Consider the following 20,258-nt stretch of genomic DNA (forward strand, 5'->3'; position numbering starts at 1 on the left):
GAGAAATTACTTGTCGAGTAACAGAGACGTAGAGTTTGGCTAAGTTCAAACCGGAATTTAATGGTTTTTTTTTGGCGATGAGGAAAGTATGGGTGATATATATATATAAATTTTGTCAGATACAGAAAAAGTTCCTTTCTTGCATTTATTTAGGTAATTGTAATACGATGTGATCATTTTAAATGAGAACCCATGAAAATGCCAATAACTTCAAATAAAAATCGCTAGAATTAATAAATTTACAGGTAACATTCTTTATTCGCAGATGTTATATATGCTAATTTGCCATAGAAATGTTGAAAATGATCATCACTGCGATTGCGGCATAAGTGAGTACGATGAAATACGTGTGAAAACACCGACTGCAGTGCGTTGGGACTGACATTGGAAATGATATTGGATATGTTACTTTTCATTTCATACAGAGTCCGTAGATTGTTTTGTAGGCACTGTCTTTGAAATCGAAATTGCCTATGAAAATCACGTTAAGTAGTTTTAACGGACTCTATGAGGTAGTCTGTGATGACATTACCTCATATGTCAATGGCTGTACCTCATAGCGTCTCACAACAGAGATGCTGTGAGAAAGTCCGTGAAATCCATACTCATTTACTATATTTTGCAAGTAATAAGTTTAGTAGTTTTACAGTTATCTACAGACGGCGACACCATACACAGAACAGAGAATGTTACTTGTAAATTTCGTGTCTCTAGCACTCTTTTACTCGAAGTTATTTGCATTTTCATGGGTTCTGATTTAAAATGAGAACTAATACTGTATTAAATTAGTACTAATATTAAATGTTTGTAAAGGATGATTAAATTTTAGATACGTAAATCTTTAATAAAATTTAATACGGGGTCTCTAATATTATATATTTTTACATTTAATTTTTTCCCCGTAGACTATCATGTTAAAAGACCTTCGCGTCAGTGTAGCTGCTTAGTCACTTAGCACCTGTTTGGGAAGTTCTCGGTTCGTGTTACGTCTTGGACCTGAGGAATATCTGACGAACTTTTCGCTCGGGTTTGTCGAGTGAAATCAAATTGAAATGTATAATAGATTATACACACATGCATATAAAATTATATTCAATACACACAACTATATTACTGCATAAAAATTATACTGTAACAGTGTTAAATTAATAAAAGCCGTTACAGTATGCAAGAAAACGGCAGTGATTATTTTTAACTTAGGTTACACTTTGGTTTTATGAAAGGTTATGAAGGTGCTATCCCGCATAAGCAATGGATTAAATTTTAATCACTCAAAGCTTGTCAAAGAATAAAAATATTAATAAAAGTGGTTCTACTTCTAAGTGACAGCGTAAAGTTATAGTATTAGATTCTAAGATTATTATATATCTATATTAAATAGTATAAATAGTGCTCCTTCATTTGAATGTATGGTGTTTACGAATTAAGTATCGGTTTTTAGCAAAAAGGCCTAAAATAGTGAGTTGCATAACAGAGTCATGCACAAATTATACGTATGCTTTATAGATTTATATCGATTACTTTTCCAAAGCTATCAAACTGTGTGCAAAGTTTAACAATATGACACTTTATTGGAAATGCATACGATTTTGTGGTGTTGTGTTTGTTCTCCTGCAAATGTATGCTAGAATGAATGATTCAAGTTGAATCTGTTCCAACACTTTGATACACTATGGGTCAGCGAGCGTTACTCTTCACAACTCTGAAAAAAGAAGTACTCGAAAGATAGTTTTCAAGCGTTAGTAAACGAAAATTATGTTCCTCTTCAACAAGGTATCTCATATAGTTTCTATAGGCAGCCACGAAGCTGGGAAGTTTTCAGCGTAAGGATTACTGTCTCGCAGGTTAACCAAGGTCAGTCACTTTACTGTTTTTGTCTGATTATTGCCCGCAAGGTCACCTGTCATTGTTCCTACAAAGAGGACCGTGCCTTTCAAAAGACTACTGATTAATCTGTAGTGGTGTGACCTTGAGTACTACGTGTAGTTCAAATTAGGACTGTTCTAAGCTTATCTCAGGAATCGCACTTAAATCTTTGAATGTATTTTAAAGAATTCTAAAGTATTTCAACTAATTCTCTAATTAGTTTACTGTAAAATTAGTTCAAATAGCAATAATATTGTTTCGAATATTGCATATTGTATATTTTGCATTTAATTTTTCATTTTAACTTTCACATTAAATTTTCATCTTAATATAAAAAAAGAAATTTATTGTTTTCACACTGTTAATTACAATGGCTCCGCAAGTGCAAATTATTTGCCATATGTGTAAAAAGAAATGCAAAGACTTCCTCCAATGCAATGCGGAATGCGGTCTTGTGTACTGTATAAAATGCATAGATTTGTCAACCGTAAACTGGAAAAAGATGTCGCAGGCAGCTATCGACTCGTGGAAAGGTCCCTGTTGCATAAATTACAGGCAGACGAAGAAAAAACAGACGAAAAATGAAAATAACTCAGGATCAACCCCAACGGATCTTTTAAGTTTTTCCGACGGTGAATCTCAGAGTTTCACCTCATTGTCAAATGGCACTCAACATAGTGGGCCATCTGAGGACATACCTCATGACGTGGTATCAGAGCAGACAAGTTGCTCCTTCTCTCACCTTCTTAACCACGAAGTCTCACAAGTTGAAAAGCCAAATGAGATGACCACGAAAATGATTTTTCAAATCCTGGACACTCAAAAATCCTTGATGGCCTCTCTTCTTGACGAAACTAAAAAAATGAGGTCAGAAAACGCCCAACTTCGCGAAATAAATTATAGCTTACTACAAAAAATTTTGGATTTAACAAATCTTATTCAAAACTCCAGTAGATCCGTCAGTCCTACAAGAAACTTGGCGAAATCTATAGAAAATCCCACATTTCAACCGACTCCTATAGCAGAAGCCACTTATGCATCTATTGTAAGGCAACCTCCACATCCTCCAGTATATGCTCCAGTTACTAGTCAATCTCAGAAAGCGTGTAAATATCGCAATAGATCTGTCAATCCACTCCTAGAAGATGTCATTTTCTCCAGGAAGCAGGCAGATCACATCAAAGGACAACGGAATCAATCTGCCTCTAATCAGACAGGAAGACATCGACACATCCCTGCTGTTGTGGGAACAGCTACCAACTCATCAATCAGAGCAGTCCCTAGAACTAAAAGTTCAACCAAGGGTATTTTCGTCTCGCGACTCGAACCCCAACTGGGCGGTACAGAAGTACAGCAGCATATCCGAACTCAACTGCAGATAGAAGTAAATGTAATAAAAATGAATTCCAAACACGATTCGTACAGCTCTTTCTATATTCAGTGTCAACAAACGGATTTTGATCTATTACTAAAGGATCACTGCTGGCCTGAGGGAGCCATCATTCGGCCTTTCTATGGACGCCCCCCTCTTGCTCGTACTGGGTCATCAGCCAGTGACTCAGCTATCGAAACTAGTCAACGGGATTGACAATTCGAGCATTTTTCAGATATTCTGGAATCTCAACTGGAAAGGACTTCGATAAATGATTCATCAATCTCTTCATCCTACCAGAATTTGAATGACTCTAACTCTTGTGAAAATACCTTTCTGCCATGTCACTTGCCAACAATTAAACCAAATAACTTATGCCTTACTACAGCATCAAAAGATGCAATTACTGTATTCTATATGAACGCACGCAGTCTTGTAAAACATAATGATGAAATCCTCGCTCAACTGACATCGTGGAATCTCCATCCAGACCTGATGGTTTTTACTGAGACCTGGTTCTCTCCTGAAGTTTCAGTCCGATTTCAAGACTATGCTCTCTTTCACAGCTGCAGATGTGATTCTAAAGGGGGTGGAGTTGCTATTTACGTTCACAATCATCTGCGATGCTCTGCCTTTCCTATCACAAATCTGCCTGATCAAGCTTGTGAAATCACTTTTATCCGCATTGCTTCTCTGGTGATTGGGTGTCTATATCGACCTCCCTCAGCTTCAGTCAACAGTTTCTTTGTAACTCTTGACAATATTCTATCTCACTTCACAAGCAAATCCCTTAGTCTTCTGCTGATGGGAGACTTTAATATTAACATACTTCAAAGCTCTTCCTCTCAAGTGCAAGACCTCCTAGATGTCATTTCTTCCAATGGTTTTTCTCTTCTGACTGACGGAATTATCCCGACTAGAATGGGAGAGTCCCACAATTCCCTTCTTGACTTCGCAATTGGGGAATGCTCACTAACCTACGCAGTACTGGATGCAACCATTTCTGATCATCGTCCCATCTTAATGGTAATTGAAAATGAAGAAATTGTGGAAGAGATCATGCACAATTACAGATCTGTGACTCCAGGCTCTCTCAATCAGCTCTGTTATGATCTCCAGCAGTCTTCGTGGGATGGGGTGATTAGCACAGATGATCCTGAAATTGCGACGAACTTCTTCTTTGAGCATATCCTAAATAGTTACGAAAAATGCGCGTCATACATCAGGATCCCAGGGATTAAAAAGACCACTAGGCCAAGACGGAAATTATGCCCATTTATGTCAAACAAAATTTGTAACATGCTAAAGAAAAGGGACAAACTTGCAAGAATTGCTAGAGAAACAGGAAAGGAGGCGGATAAAAACAAATACACAACGTACAGAAACAAAGTCACCGACACTATTAGGTCGGAGAAAAGGAATTATTATAGTTCCCAACTTAAAGGCGTCATCACAAGCAAGGAAAAGTGGACAGTCTTGGACAAGCTACTACCTGGAAGGAAAACGAAATCACAGAGCTACGTTGGAGATGTAGTTGAGAACGAGGTACTCATTTCGGATGACCAGGAAAAAGCCGCAGCCTTCCGTAATCACTTCATCTCAAGTGTGAATAACCTTTTTAAAGACGAAATTGACTCTAGAGATAATGCAACGAGTGAATCTGTCAAGCACTCAATGAGGAGCTCTTTTTTCCTCGCTCCACTCTCAGATCAAGATATTTTAGAAGCAGGACATCAACTAAAAGAAAAGGGAGCCCCTGGCTTTGATGAAATATCTCCTGCTCTGCTGAAAAAGGTCCTTAACTCAATTCTAACACCACTGAAGTATATTTACAATCTTTCCTTTCAATCTGGTAAATTCCCGTCTCAATTCAAAAAAGCAGTCATTGTTCCTGTTCCTAAGGGAAAAAATTGTAACTCTATCACCAAGTTTCGTCCAATAGCTCTTCTCTCAGTTTTTGCAAAATTATTCGAAAAAATTCTTCACGGCAGACTCATGGGCTTCCTGGAAGTCAATCAGCTTATCCATCAACAACAGTACGCTTATCGTTCAAAAAGATCAACTGACCTGGCAATTGTTGACTTCTGCTCTAGGATCACGGACTGTCTTGAAAAGGGTCACTATGCAATAGCACTGTTTCTAGACCTATCAAAAGCTTTTGACTGCATAAATCACAATATCCTACTCAACAAGCTCAACAATCTTGGCTTGAGAGGAAAAATTAACCTTCTCATTGAAGACTACCTTACTGATAGGCCATTTGTCGTCAAAACAAACCAGTCCTTTTCAGACATTTCTTATTTCTCCAGGGGAGTACCTCAAGGCTCACTTCTCGGACCTATCCTATTTGTTCTTTACATTAATGAATTTCTCTCTCATCTTCCATCTTCCCACCTAGTAGCGTATGCCGATGACATCTCTATTCTAATCACTGATAAAGACCCTAACCAACTTCAATGCAAGATCTCTGCCCTGCTCTCTGAAATGCATAGTTGGCTTCAAAAGAATCAGCTGATACTAAACCCAGAAAAATCCAAATATATGGTGTTTAGGACGAAAAATAAACCATTAAATATTGATTTCGAAATAACATACAAAGGAAAACAACTGGAAAGGGTGAATGATACCAAGTTTCTAGGAATCTGGCTAGATGACAAGCTGAGTTGGGATAAACAAATGATCACCTTACGAAAGAAGACTTCGTCACTAGCAGGAATACTCGCCCGAGCCTCTGCCTGGGTACCTCCTTCCCTTCTCAGACTAGTATTCCTTTCCTTAATACAGCCTCACGTCACATATGGAATCATCTCATGGGGTACGACCAGTCAACATAACCTTAGGAGAATCAATTCAATCGTCAATCGATGTGTTCGTTCAATTTTGGGCCTTCCCTGGAATGCATCCCTGACTTCGAGATATAAGGAAGCGAGACTCTTAAGCATCTACCAACTGATACAAAAAGCTGAGGCGGTCTTTGTCTACAATGCTTTGAAAACACCAAACTTTCCTCCTCTCTTCAGATCCTTTTTTATAACAATAGAAGAAGAAGGAATAAGATATAATTTAAGAAATGAAGCGAACCTGAAGGTTCCGCTTTTTAGAAAAGCCATAGGTCAAAAAAATATAAAATACAGAGGCGCAAAAACCTGGAATAATCTTCCTGAAAACATCAAAAATGCCATTTCACCAAACAGGTTCAAGAAGCTCCTAACTGAACACATCACCAGGAATGTCTGATCTAAATCACCTTCCACTGAACTCCTGAACTTTCCACAATGCATACCAGTTTGGAAATTATGTAAACAAGTTGAAGGAATAGCTGTCAAAAAGCTTGTAACTCTATACGCAATTATTTCATAATTTTTTTTCTTTCATACTTGTTATTGTAAAAGTACTCACAATGTAATTATAAGTACTGTTGTTAACCACGCGACATGTGTGGTTGGTTTACGAAGTCTCTGTACTGGAATGTAGAAATATGTCCGATTCATGGTGTATCTGGTTTGATTGTTATCTTTTTCAAAGGGAACACCCCCTAAAAAGCCTCTGGCTTATGTGTTCTCCCTCCCTTCTTGCTGTTAACTCCCAACAATTGTAACACAAAATAGGGATAAATAAATTATCAATTATCAATTTTAGCAGCTAATGTGACTAATAAAATCATAATTTTAGAAAGGAAATCCGATTTAAGGTTCGCTTATCCTTATATTACTTTTAAATTTTAATTCCTATCAAATTGTCCTCATATCAAACATCTATTATCTCTGGCATATAAATTGCCTCTAATGGTTGTACATCCAAATAATTCTTCAAAATTTTAATGCTTAAAAGACGTTTAGCTCAAAGTGTCTGGGAAAAGCGGAGATCTAAGTAAATCAATTTCAATTTTTAAAATTATAGAAAATTATATGCTAAAAGTTTCGAGTAATTAGATTTCTCCCTTGATTCACTTTGCTCCTTCTCATCTCCTACTTAGGAGATGAGAAGGAGCAAAATATAATTTTATTACACTGTTGATTACTATTATCGAACCAGGAAGGTATGGACTCAGTAATTTTCCTTGGGTATAATAATATCAATATTTTTAAAATAGAGTAAAACTGCACGATCTGCTCTTTTGAATTCTGGTACACAAAAAAAAAAAGAAAAAAAAAGAGAAATGCCCAGAGAGAGAGAGAGAGGAGGACAGCCGGGGATTGGGGGGGGAATATATTCCTCATATGCCCTTGTTTAAAAATGGAAAAGTGAATTAATCGTTAATGCGCCTTTGTTTAAAAATCAGTGTGCTCGCAAGGCCGATTCGAGAGTTTAAAGAACACGAGCACAAGAATTCACATTTGATCCAACTGCTCCTCCTTGACGGAAGTGAGAGGGATCCATTGTTGGGATTTGACGCCCATTTCAATTGGAGGATCAGATGCGTTGTGCCTGCTCACCTGCCTAAGGACCGGCCCTGTGTGCGTGCGCGTATGCAGGGTGAGTGCGTATACAATTTGATTACACACTTCGGTACAGAGTTACTTTTTATTATATACTAATATTTGCATTTCATGTATTCGAATTGGAGCGAGGCGATAAAGAGATCGTGCCCATTATTTGGCACGTGATAAATGTGTATTCGTTAAATAAGAGTACTTTCATTATAACAATTTATTTTATTTGATAAAGCCGAATTTTTTTGCCATGTTATATTTCTAACCATTTTACCTTTCGATACTTTTATTAGCTTATTATAGCTCTTGTTTTGTCATCAGTTCAAACGGTACGTATTGCAATACACTATACAGTACTTCATTAAAAACATTTTGTTTTAGACTATCGGATGCATGTTCAGCGGTAGATTATTTCACAGTTATAATTTAGTACACTATTATTAAGTTCTTTGGCATTTTTCACTTTTCTGTTATAGTTTTCATGGTTGATTATGTCGAATCAAATAGTTAAAATGACAAATCATATTTACATTATTATTTTTTGCCATTTAAAATTCCACTGTCATTTATTAATTCAAACAGCCATAACTGTAACGGTTCAGAATCGGACACACATTTATACTACTCTTCTCACTTTTAAACTCTAGAATACGTTCGAAATTTTTGCATGTACTTTTAAAAAACCCTGTATTTACTTCAATTTCACACTTTTCTTGACTTTATCATTCTTAAACTTATTTCTCATTTACCCACTTTTTAAGAATAGCCGTGTGTAAAGCTTGGGGATGGCATACTGGTTTATATAACAATTTTGACTCAAAATCACCTATATTTCGCAGAACATCTTGCTTATATATGCAGGCCACATTATTATTATTTTTATTAATGTGAGCATTTTTAACTGTACAATTTGATTATTCTCGAAGGTATTGTTTTCCAGATTCAGAATTCTAGATGTTATGAACAAAGCCCGAGGAACAGATATCTCGCAATCTGTCTAGACAAAGGGCGCATTGTCTAGACCTAATATTAAATTTTCTATGATTTCAGAATTTGTTCGACAAAAGTTGGGCAACCCTTAGAGTGACGATATGACAACGTTCACTGCATGCTTACTGTGTACATATAACTGCAGGAACCAATATAAGTTGCTAATGATTACAGTTTCCAGCATAAAAAATCAGTAGAACAGGGAAGATTATCATAAATTTAAGCTCGGAGAAAATTTGTTTTCGGTCTATATAATCATTAATAAAAATAAGATTATTTGGATTACTTCGTTTTCTATTGCGCTGTTTTGGAACTCTAGCAATGTGTAATCAGAAATATAGCTAATATATTCAGTGACCGTGGTTCAAGCCACATGATTACAAAATAAGGTAAAATGTTTTGTATTCTTTCTATCTTGTGAACTCCTCTGACCTTATGGGGTCGTCCTGGAGCATAAACAGAAAATTTAATTATTCATAGGCAAGCGACTCAAATTGTAACGTCTAACAACATTCCAACAAGCTCACCTGGTAAAGCAGCAGGCCCTTTCCCTGATCAGAAACTTGCAACCTAGAAGCCAGTCTACAACATACGGTCTGAGACTTAACCTCTCCAAATATAACAATGCTGCCACTACTTTACCACAGCCCTCGTAAATTATACTGTAGACTGATTCGTGTCAACTTTATTGGTTGTTGTGGCCCTTTAATAGCATATAATTTTAACTGTTTCTCACCTGTTAGTGCATTAAAAACTACTGTCCACACGATTTTTACAGTGTTAAGAAATTAGCATATTTAGGAGTTGATCAATGACATGCATTTAAAAACACCCCTTGTAGAATAATAAGAGATCACATTACGGAATAATAATAACCGAGTCGGGAATTTTCCACTGAAGGAAAATCAACAGAAATGGGTCTTAGAATGAGAAAAATTCAGCGAACGCTAACTACTGATGCGTCCTTACAACCTGCCTTCGTTTATATCGTTGTCGTTAGCTGATCCCTAGCGAATAAGTAACTATTCCAGTGAACATCAGCCTTACGTGGTAGCACGAGAATGATAATGCACACAGAAAACTAGCCTAATATCTTCTTTTAGTATCCACAGCAACAGCCACACTTGGGTATTGTTGTCATTATTCTCCAGGTCTCCGGAAAGTTCTTTTTAATGCGCGATACTGGTAAAGTTAAAACCTTTCAAGGATCTTAAATAGCGGATCTAATACGAATAGATTACACGAAAAAATTCTTTAATATAATAAGGATAAACGCTAAGCAGTTTTGCCTCCAACAATTACGTAAAATGAAGCAATCTGTGCAGGTCCTACCACCTGCTGGACAATAATTCTTTACACGTATGTTGCTTAGCAGTTAAACTTAACTTAAAAGTACTAGCTTAGATAAAAATAAAAGGCGCCTGAATGAATTTGTGTTTGCTAGTCATTAATATTACCAAAGCGGATAAAAAATTTATACAATACACTTAAATTTCATTATTTAAAACTTTTTATAATAAACATTGTAGTATTCTCTGTCTCATGGCCATTCACTGGAAAATACAGGTAACCTTATAACGAAAACAAGAATACATCTTTAATTTATTATTTAAACAAATATCCACTTTTTCCATTTTTTCCCTTTTCTCTTTTTTAATACTAGTGAATAAACACTACAAATCTACGACGTTTGCGTACAAAACCTGAGATGTACCACACGAGCGCGTTCAATTTAACAACCCTCTGAAAACATGTCGAAGTGGCAAGAAATCAAAGGACATTTGCATGTCAGCAGTGATTATCGCCAGACTGCTGAGGTAAAAACTGAGCGGCCAAGTCCATTTACTGTCACTGATGTTATACGAATGGAGCTAAAGTAGTCATTATGGCAAAGAAAGTTTAGCGATCAATTTTCAAATAACATTTTTCTTCTGTTTTCTCTGGTCGACTCTCTCTTAGTAGAAAAGACATTTCTGGAATCTTTTCTCTCCGTGTGACACATGAGATGTTTCACACGAAATAATGATGTCAAGAAGTCAGTTGATAACATCGTTATTCGAGTTCTCTGCACAATAAAAAGAACCAGAGTAAAGGCGACTTTGCATTACAAAATAATTAACAATAATTTACATAATCACATTATAGTCAGATAATTTCTTAATTCCATAATGGGATATGTCAGGTTGTACCATAAATATGTTACAAAAAGCAACTGAGCACCGAATATGTGGAGATTTAACTATGGTTACATCCCTATGCCTGCTGCCACTTCACAGTTATTAAATTACACATTGATACAGAAGATTTGTAAACTGACAGCTTAAGTTAAATTCTTATTTCCTCTTTACCTCAAAAGAGTGTTCTGCAGGTAATTTTGGGCGACTCCAATGTTCGATTTTCGAAGTTTCTTTACCCAGAATGCAATTGATCATCTGCTATGAATTTTCGGATGACTAAACAATTTCTTCATTCGCCTCTAGCACGAAAACTTTAACAAACCGACACGCCCAAGTCATGTAATCGCTAACTCAGCTCCAACATCTTACCAATGTTGAGTTTCAACTTTAATCACGACAAACTAATTAAGATGTTCAGTATGTTCCTTAAAGATAACAATGATAAGAAGCACGTCTTGTTTGCCGCTATTGTCTCTTGAACGCTCTTCAAAACAACCATGCGCTGTATCAAAAAGGTTTATTATTAATTATTTCGTGGATTATTAATAATAAATAGAGGAATAAGTCAGATCACAGCAAGGCACTACTATAGCCCGATACTACTAGCTGAGCGCACACATGCTCAAATTTAAAGCCAAATAAATATAAATTTAACAGTTGATAAAAGAAATATAAAGAAGAATAGATTAATCAATTTCACTTAAAATAAAAAATCTTCATGATTAGTTCGCCGTATGCATATTTTCGAACAAACTGCTTACAGTTAAATTTTAAAAAGTGCTTTAAAAAATAAAAGGTGTCTAAAGAAATGTTCATTTATTAGTCATTAAAATTATAAAAGTTAATATTAAATTCATAAAAGTAAATTTAAAGTTAATTTTTAAATTTTTTTAAAAATAAAAATCATCACAAATGACAGTTTCGTTATGAGAGACCTTCTTACATTAATTTTCAATAATTTAAACATTAACCGCCAGATGGCGATAGTTTAACCAACTATTATTGATGTTGTTGTTGTTGTCAAACAAGTATAATTATCATGGATGATCTTAGAACATGTACTCATTGACACAAATCATCTCCAGAAAGTATTTTAATAACTGTTAAGTATTCAGCAGGAATATAAAGCGTATCCACTACCTGTTTACTGAACCCATTAGGGACGTTTGTCGATGTTGTAGCTAACACAGAGAATTAGATCTCGATTTATAATTAGCTTCAAAAACCCTAATGTACTTGATTAAAGACTATTAATGGAAATTAAAATACTAATACAAAAGATCTTTAGCATTAAATTCATTAATTATTTGTCGCCAAATGTTTTGTCACCAACAAAAAACGCTGAGGTTTCGAATGGTTGCAGTTTTACAACATACTTTATAAGATAAAAATACTTTATAAGGTTTTAATGGAATTGTTTCATTTAAAATCACTTCTTCTATAGAAGGAGGGGGAGGAGAAGACATATTTTACACATCTTCAACGCCAAAAGTGCAGGGCAATTATGAGAAACCGATAGTTAACAAGACAACGACTTTAACTGCTTGTTTCTTTTCTTTTTGAATATATATACGCTGACTTTAATCTTTTCCATTAGTGATTATACTTGATATCTCACTTGATATCACATATTTTGTTTCATGGCATCAGAAACGTGCTCCAGGAAAGTATAATATCAATGTAGTTTACAAAACGAATTTCTGCGAAAGAAAAGCAGCACAACTTATTCCGCCTCACATATTTTGCAAATTGCATTTCACCCAATAATGCACTCAGTAGCAAAATTAATCACCCCCTTGTTAGGCGCTCTGATTTCTAACATAACAATCTTTATTGTTAAATAACATCCTGGTATCAACCTGAATTAGAATAATAAAAGAATGGACCTTCTTTCGCAATATGAAAGAAAGATGGCTATTAGTCATGCTTCACGCAGATGCACATTTAAAAACCATCTACGTTTAATATTACAGTAACATGCAATGAAATTACGTGCAAAACACAACGTAAACAATAATGGCTATAAAATACACTATGAATTACTTTATGCTAAGTACATTGCAAAATAATGGAAATAGGATATGCAATGAATAAATAAGGTATGCCGCTTATTAAAGTCTGCATTAATTTTTTTGTAAAAATATACACTCTATTTCCAAAAGTAACTGGACCTTTTAGTGATACAATATAACGTGTCAAGCCACCTCTGATCTTAATTACACACTCTTTCCTCATTGGTGGCCTGGGATCAATTTTTAATAACATGAAGTGGGCATTTTGGTACATTCATCTTTAAAAAAACAAGGGACAATACTGATTGTGGGTGTATTTGCCTGGCCGGAAGCTCACATTCCAGTTCATTCCAAAGGTGTTCAATACAGTTAACGTCGGGATTTTTAGCAGGCTAATGAAGCTGTGGAAGGCCATTCTCTTCAAGCCAAGTCACTACAAGCTGTGCAGTATGACACGGAAGACTCTCATGATGAAACAGAAAAGGTCCTCTCCATCTGTCATACTGTCCTAATACTGTACTTTTAGCGATACAGTGTAGTAGTAAATCTCAAATATTGCTAATTATTGTCTTTTTTACCTCTAATGTTTTCTTATATTTATTTCAGTATGTTGTTACAATACAACCGAAGTTTTATTGAACCTGACAATATCAACAGAGTCAACCTTTATTCAGATGGCAACCCCAACCACCACTACCATCAGCGATGGAACAAGGGTGCCTGTTAAAACAGCCGTCCGTGAAGATATTGAGGTCATCCGTGAAGAAACTGAAAATCAAGGTATTTATTTAAATTACATTGAAAGTGCGAACGTCTAATATACATATTCATAAAGATTCCATGTTTTTAGGTTAGGGGCGTGTTAGGTACCAAAGCGACTAAGGCTATGAGGCGTCAGTATATTCTGTCTGTAATCGCGTGTATTCTTTGGTCGGTTGCTGTTTTCTGAACGAAAAACCAGAGTTTTCAACCTTCAAGACCGACTAACTCAGCCATGTTGTGTGTGTGTGAGGAGGATGGGGGGAGGAACGAACCCATAAAAATTCCTCACGTCATTCAAGGGATTGGAACTCAGGCGTTTTCCATCCGGTGTGGGAGGAGGTTGATTGAAATCGCTGTAGGTTTTAATCACTGTCGCGAGGACCTTAAATAATTTTATATGTATGTATAGTGGAAAAATACTGTATCAAGAAGCTTAAGTCGTCATCTGGTGGATATTAAAATTAAAAAAAAAAAGGTTTAACTCGTCCAAATAATGCCTTTATCTGTTGGCACTCGTAATACGAAAAATGAGAAGCGCTCATCTTAAATATCCAGAATAACCTGTAATGCTCTTAAGATTTATCAAAACTGACAAGCTAATGCTGAAAAATTACTCTAATTAGCCGCCTTCTCTAAAAACGAGTTTTTATTCCGTTTTTTGCAGCTTTGCGTAATTATTCCGTCCAGAAGTAAGAACAACTAGATGGAATATCTACTTCTTCTGTCCTCTGATATGCTGGAGGATAATAATGAAGGCAAAACTAATTCCTATATTAATTTCACTGCAACACTATTGTGACGTGTAGCTAATGAAATTATCGATCACTGCCAGGGTTGCATGCTTATCAAAGCGCAAGGAAGGCAGGTTTGTATAGGTATGCGTGTTTGAGTTCTGGGATTATTCAAAGTTGCAAATCCGTTCCTTTTTAATTGTTCGGGTCGCACTGTTTTCGTCTTGGGCAAAAATTATCCAAATCTGTAATTATCCGTAAAAAAATTCGAAAAATGTCTCTCTCCATCTTTTTCTGACATTCCTAAATTTGTTTTGTTTTTTTTTAACTCTTTTGATATGGCTGGTTCTCTCTGTGTTCTTTTTGATTTATAAATCATGAGAGAACTACACCCGTAACGTGTCATTCTCTACTGTAGTAAGTTTGTGAACATCTTTTTTATAGTTATATACTTGCTAAGCCTAAATAGGAACAGAAGATAGCCAGCTGCAAAGTTATATTCTAATAACGTGTTTTGTGGAAATATATATCATTTAAATGAAAACTAATAGTAATTTTAGGGGATATATTTGCTTCCTGATTGAATAGTTAAGCAATGTTAGAGTTAGGCTGTTTTTGGAGTGGTTTTTAATATGAATTGTGATCGTTATTAATAAATGCCCACTGCTGAATAATTTATACATACTGCCCGATCATTAATATAGGCACACTTGCATATCTACAAATAACCTTTATTTACAGGAAAGATAATAAAGTGTGCTGAATCCTTTAGCCTTCTCCACTAATTTTTTTGTAAATGTCTTCCAATATTTTCAGCCATTCAGCCTGCTTAGTTTTTTTGGGCACTCCTCACACGCACCCGACAATCTAATTTGTCCGCTAGGTTTTCCATAGGAGTCAGGTCAGTGTTCTGGGCTGGCCATTCCAAATTTTCGACGCCCATATCCTCAAACCAGTCCGTCACAACTCGAGCAGTACGGGATGATGCGTTGTCCTTCTAATACAGGTATAGGCTTTCCCAACGTACTGCCACAAAATAGGTAACGCATTATTGTTCAGGACGTCTAAATAGACTTCAGAACTCATAATTTTGTCCAAAACAACTAAAGGTCCCAGTCCAAACCATGAAAAACAGCCTCAGACCATCACGCTGCCTCCGCCAAAAATTTTCGGGATGATATAGTACGCAGGGAGCTTTAATTTTTTTTCATGGCATTCCCTACACCCAACCACGACCGTCAGACTGGTAGAACATGTACCGTAATTCATCCCTCCAAAACACAGCTTTCGAACTAATATACGGTCCACGAACGGCTTTACGCTGTCTCACATTAGTCGGGGTGATTAATGGCTTGCGGACGGCTGCACGACCGTGGTGACCTATATCATACAACGACCTGCGCACTGTATTGTCGCTGACATGTATCCCAATAGTCTCACTGAGAGCTTGGCATGCTGCAACAACGTCGACCTGAGTTTCGAGCAGACGATTCTTTGCAGGACTGTCTATACAAATCCCTCAGATTCGGAAGTTCTCCAGATTGTTTCATGACGGTTTCAGCACTCCACTTCCATTTCCAGATCGCATTACCCAATCGTTGATCTAGAGATCTTCAGTGCCATTGAAATGTAACGATTAGACCGATTGTTTATGTGGCACCGTTTATCATTCTGAGCTGGAAGTTTGTTAACTCCGTCGATCGTGGCATCTTGCATTCACAATCGTAATGTTTCCTCGAATGCCTACGAGCATACGTATAGTTGTATCTAACATGTAGTGCTTGGGTAGGACGTGACCAACTATCAACGGAGGGTTTTTTTTTTTTTTTGGTAGTTATTGGCGCATAGGCTTCTGTGGCCATAATGCACCTCCCAAGGTTTTTGCAGTACTTTGATCCAAGCCCGAGGCGGGAATCGAACCCGCAACCTTTGGGTTGCCAGGCAGGCACTTTACCCACCCGGCTAGTCCGGTCGGAAACGGAGGGTTGTCCGGATATTGATGGTAGGGCAGTGTATGCTAATCCTAGCTGCTTGGTTGCGTAAAGGATGCATACCAGTTGTTGTTGCTGTAGTGTTTAAGGAGCATCAGCGACTAAGGCCATATTGCTCCATATATACTGTCTGTAAATTGCGTGTGTTCCGTGGTCGATTTTCTGTTTGCTGAACGAAAACCTGAATTTCCAGGAGAAAAATACCGTGCTACACTCGCCTGAATCCGACTAACTCAGCTACGTTGTGAAAAGGCCTGTAAAATTCATCACGTCATCGGCGGACTCAAACTCAAGTCTTTTTCACCCAGCATGGAAGACGACGAATCTACAAACTGTACTACCCAAGAGGGCTCTGAAGAAGCACTGCTTGGCGCTGATCATTAACACCCCACCTTGAGGTCATCTGAAAACTTTGACATCACTTCTTGTATCCCTTCGTCGATGTCATTTAAGAAAATCGGATATCACAGAAGTCCCAGGCTCGATCCTTGGGATACACAGGGATCGGTTCTGAGACCACTTCATGCGTTAGCCCATTCTGAAGAGTAACCCTTAATTAGAACCCTCCGCTTTTTTTGTCCTGCAGCTACTCTGTGATCCATCTAAGGATTTTTCCTGAGATCTCAACACGGTGGAGCTTATTCAGTAACCTCTTGTGCGACTTAGTCAAATGCGTTACTAAAATCCAAATAAATAATGTCGAAATTATTTCCTACATCCAGTTGATGAGTAGCCATGTCAGAATAGCTAACCAGGTTAGTTAAACATGATTTTCCCTTAACAAAACCGTGTTGCATGTACTTCAGATTTCTATTTCTATCTTGATGACCCGGTATTGCATATCTTGATAACTGCTTCATTGAGTTTCCTTACCTCTGAAGTCAGATTGACCGGTTGGCAGTTACGCACTTCGTTCTTAGAGCCGCCTTTATGTAATGGCGATACGTTGGCACTTCTCCAGAAAAAGGAATCTTTCCTGAGTACGATGCCCTCATAATTAATCTTATTGGTCATTTTTCGCTTCCCTGAGAAAATTTAACTAAATGCACCGCAAACCCCTTTCGGGGTAGGATAAACTAGTACCTCTTCCAGGAAGTACGATACACTGTAAACCCCTTCCGGGGTAGGATTAACTACGACCTTGCTGACACCAGGTGTGGGATGTTTATTCACTTACATACCGTAAGGTGGGCCAGGTGCTGTGACACCGGGTTTTGGATGACTTTGCACCTGTATACTGGAAGGTGAGTCAAGTGCTACTGACGCCTTCAGGTGTGAAATACCATATTGCGCCCCTTTGCAGAGTAATTCTAACCCTGAAAACTCTCTTTCTCTGGCCCTGGATGAGTGAGTTCCCCAGACCAGGGATCTCCAACCTTCGTCCTCTCCCTCATCTGGAGGACGCCTCCTTTCCACATCCTTTCTTACTCCTTCCCACTTTAACTATCCCCCTCGCTTTCTTCCCTTTTTTTAGTCTCTGTCAGAAAGCTCAGGCGACTCTGGCTGTAGAGCCCCAACCCAGAAAAACAACAGGATATAACACTACTCTAACATAAAACGACACAATACACTCACTTCTGGAATTTACAGAGTTATGTTTAGTTCACATGAATACATACATGTATGGCGCAGTTGTGGGAAACCGTCGGTGGCGCCCCTCTACAAACACTATGCCCTCAAAATTTCTGAATATACGCCATAAACTCCGGTAGACTTTTCAACCATTCACACTCCTTTTGTTCTTCACATGCCCAGAATTCTGTCCTATTCGTTTAACTCTACGTTCATCGGGAGGGGAATGCATGACTGACAATTCATGACAGGCTTTTCTACTCCTATCTACATTGACTCCCAAATAAAATACGAACCTTTTTTATACATTTATTTGTGTCTGGAGGGATCCGGCAATAGTTCCTTCAGACGGAAAGGGGGAAAATAATAAATAAAAACATGACTACACTACTCCAGACTTCCATATTTCAAGTAATCTTTCTGTCTGGTATTTTCATGTATGCTATTCTCCTCAAACCATCATTCCTGATCGGTATTTATCTACGGGCTTCTATATCGATCCTATGCTGCATATGATGGGTCGTAGTAATAAATAGTGCAAGCAAGGACATCTTTTGTTGTGTGTGTGACATGCAAAATGTCATTGCAATACGTTATCTTAACGATAGGGGCCAACAGAAGTCGTGGCTTCAGTTGTACAACTATAAACATCATAAATTACAAAAGCATGTAGAAAAAATCACTTTCATAATTTGTTGTTCGTTTTAGAGAAAGTATTAAGCTTCTGTCTCAAAAACAGTTTGTGATGGATAAGATATTCCTATAGAAAACCTGGTATTTTCTTATTTTAGACACTTTCTGAAAAAATACAGAAGAAATTTTGGCCAATTTTCTTGGAATTAAGTGGCCAATGCTCTGTCTAGTAGAGAATGTTATTTGGTTTTTAGGAGCATTAGCAACTAAGGCCATATTGCTCCGGGAATATGCGGTGGTCATTCCCTAACCTTTCCGCATTCTCCGTATTTGGTGGTGACGGGCTCGAACCCCGGTCTAATCAAGAAGCGTGTGCTATGCACTGCTGCTGCTCCTTCCCACCTGGCTATGGAGGCGCCTTAGTAGAGAAAAAGAAAACTAATATGACAATTTTATTGATATACATAGGGTGTTTCAATTTAAAGTACTGGGATCCATCTCGCTTCTTTGTTTAAGTTTAGGTTATTTGTTTGTTGTTTGGGCATTTTTTGTCTTCTTTGGCTGAAATTTTTGAACTTGATGTTGAAATCGAACTAAATGTTACCGTTTAGATTTCACGATTTATAAATTTAAAATTTGCCTAATCAACTGCGTTTTTTTTTTTTTTTTTTTCAATGGAAAGTTGTCAACGTCATCGGTGTACTTCAGAAACGAACGTAAACCGATATTACTTGAAGTAAAAAAAAAAAAAAAAAAGCAAGCACACGGTTTGATGCAATTCGCCTTTCAATACGCGCGTTTAAAACAGCTTACAACTTTTAAAACTGTATAGAACAGCTCACCTTGCACAAGAGCTGTGTGACTCAATAATAATCCATATTGTACTTCTTTCGGTGAGGAGACTCCTCAGTACTGTTTCTTAATCTTATTCACCCACTCATAGACTTTCCATTTACTCATGCACTCTTCAACATGCGGAGCCAAAGAAATAACACCAGATATGTATAAAAATCCGAAGCATTTTTATTTTTCCGTTTTTAATGTAATTTGCGGTGTTTCGACAAATCTTTCTGAAAGTGCGAAATCTGAAATTTCATCAAGACCAGTCACTGGGAGTCGAGTGGATGGAAATATAGACATGTGTAGACTTTTTGCATTTTGGGAACGCGCATAAGAATGACTTATGAATTATATATGAAATAATTTTTAAACGTTGACTGTAAATTAGTTTTATGGATTTTAAAAGTAATAATAATACTCGTATATACAAAAGTCATTCAAGCAAAACAAACGTAAAATACATTTTGCAAAAACGGACAATAGTTTTTGTCAGATTATTGATCGACGTCTCACTGAACACCTACATGACACCATCTGCTGATAATATTTGGAAACGGTGAATTTTCAAGATGGCGGCACCCTTGCAGTCATGCAGCAAGATTAGAATTGCAATCTGTAATTCGATTTATGAATTCAGAAGGAATAAAATATGATAAAAACCATGAGTTTCTTAGAAATGAAATTTGGAACAGACATTGTCTAAACTATGTGCACGTAAAACAAAAAATATTTCCAAAAAAAGTAACAACAGAGCATGTAGCGTTTTGCGCTACATGCTATCGTTATTCAAAATCAATCTAATGGCATGACAATTCCTTACAATTTTCCTCCGACCACTCTGCGCTTTCAAAGGAAGTTGCTCTTCGAAGACAGACTGCC

General features: G+C 37.0%; 1 protein-coding gene across 3 annotated transcripts in view; it reads left to right on the forward strand.

Annotated features, from left to right (window-relative positions):
- The window catches only part of LOC150075148 (uncharacterized), a 210,342-nt gene that overhangs the window by 87,029 nt on the left and 103,055 nt on the right, over window positions 1–20,258 (forward strand). For all 3 annotated transcript variants that reach the window (XM_090389119.1, XM_090389120.1, XM_090389121.1), the window contains exon 3: window positions 13,457–13,630. In XM_090389119.1, the coding sequence (XP_090245245.1) occupies window positions 13,457–13,630 (174 nt within the window). The remainder of the gene's footprint in view (window positions 1–13,456; window positions 13,631–20,258) is intronic.

This window comes from Mastigoproctus giganteus, chromosome 14 (assembly GCF_048544385.1).
Source record: "Mastigoproctus giganteus isolate SK-2022 chromosome 14, ASM4854438v1, whole genome shotgun sequence".
Lineage (NCBI taxonomy): Eukaryota > Metazoa > Arthropoda > Arachnida > Uropygi > Thelyphonidae > Mastigoproctus > Mastigoproctus giganteus.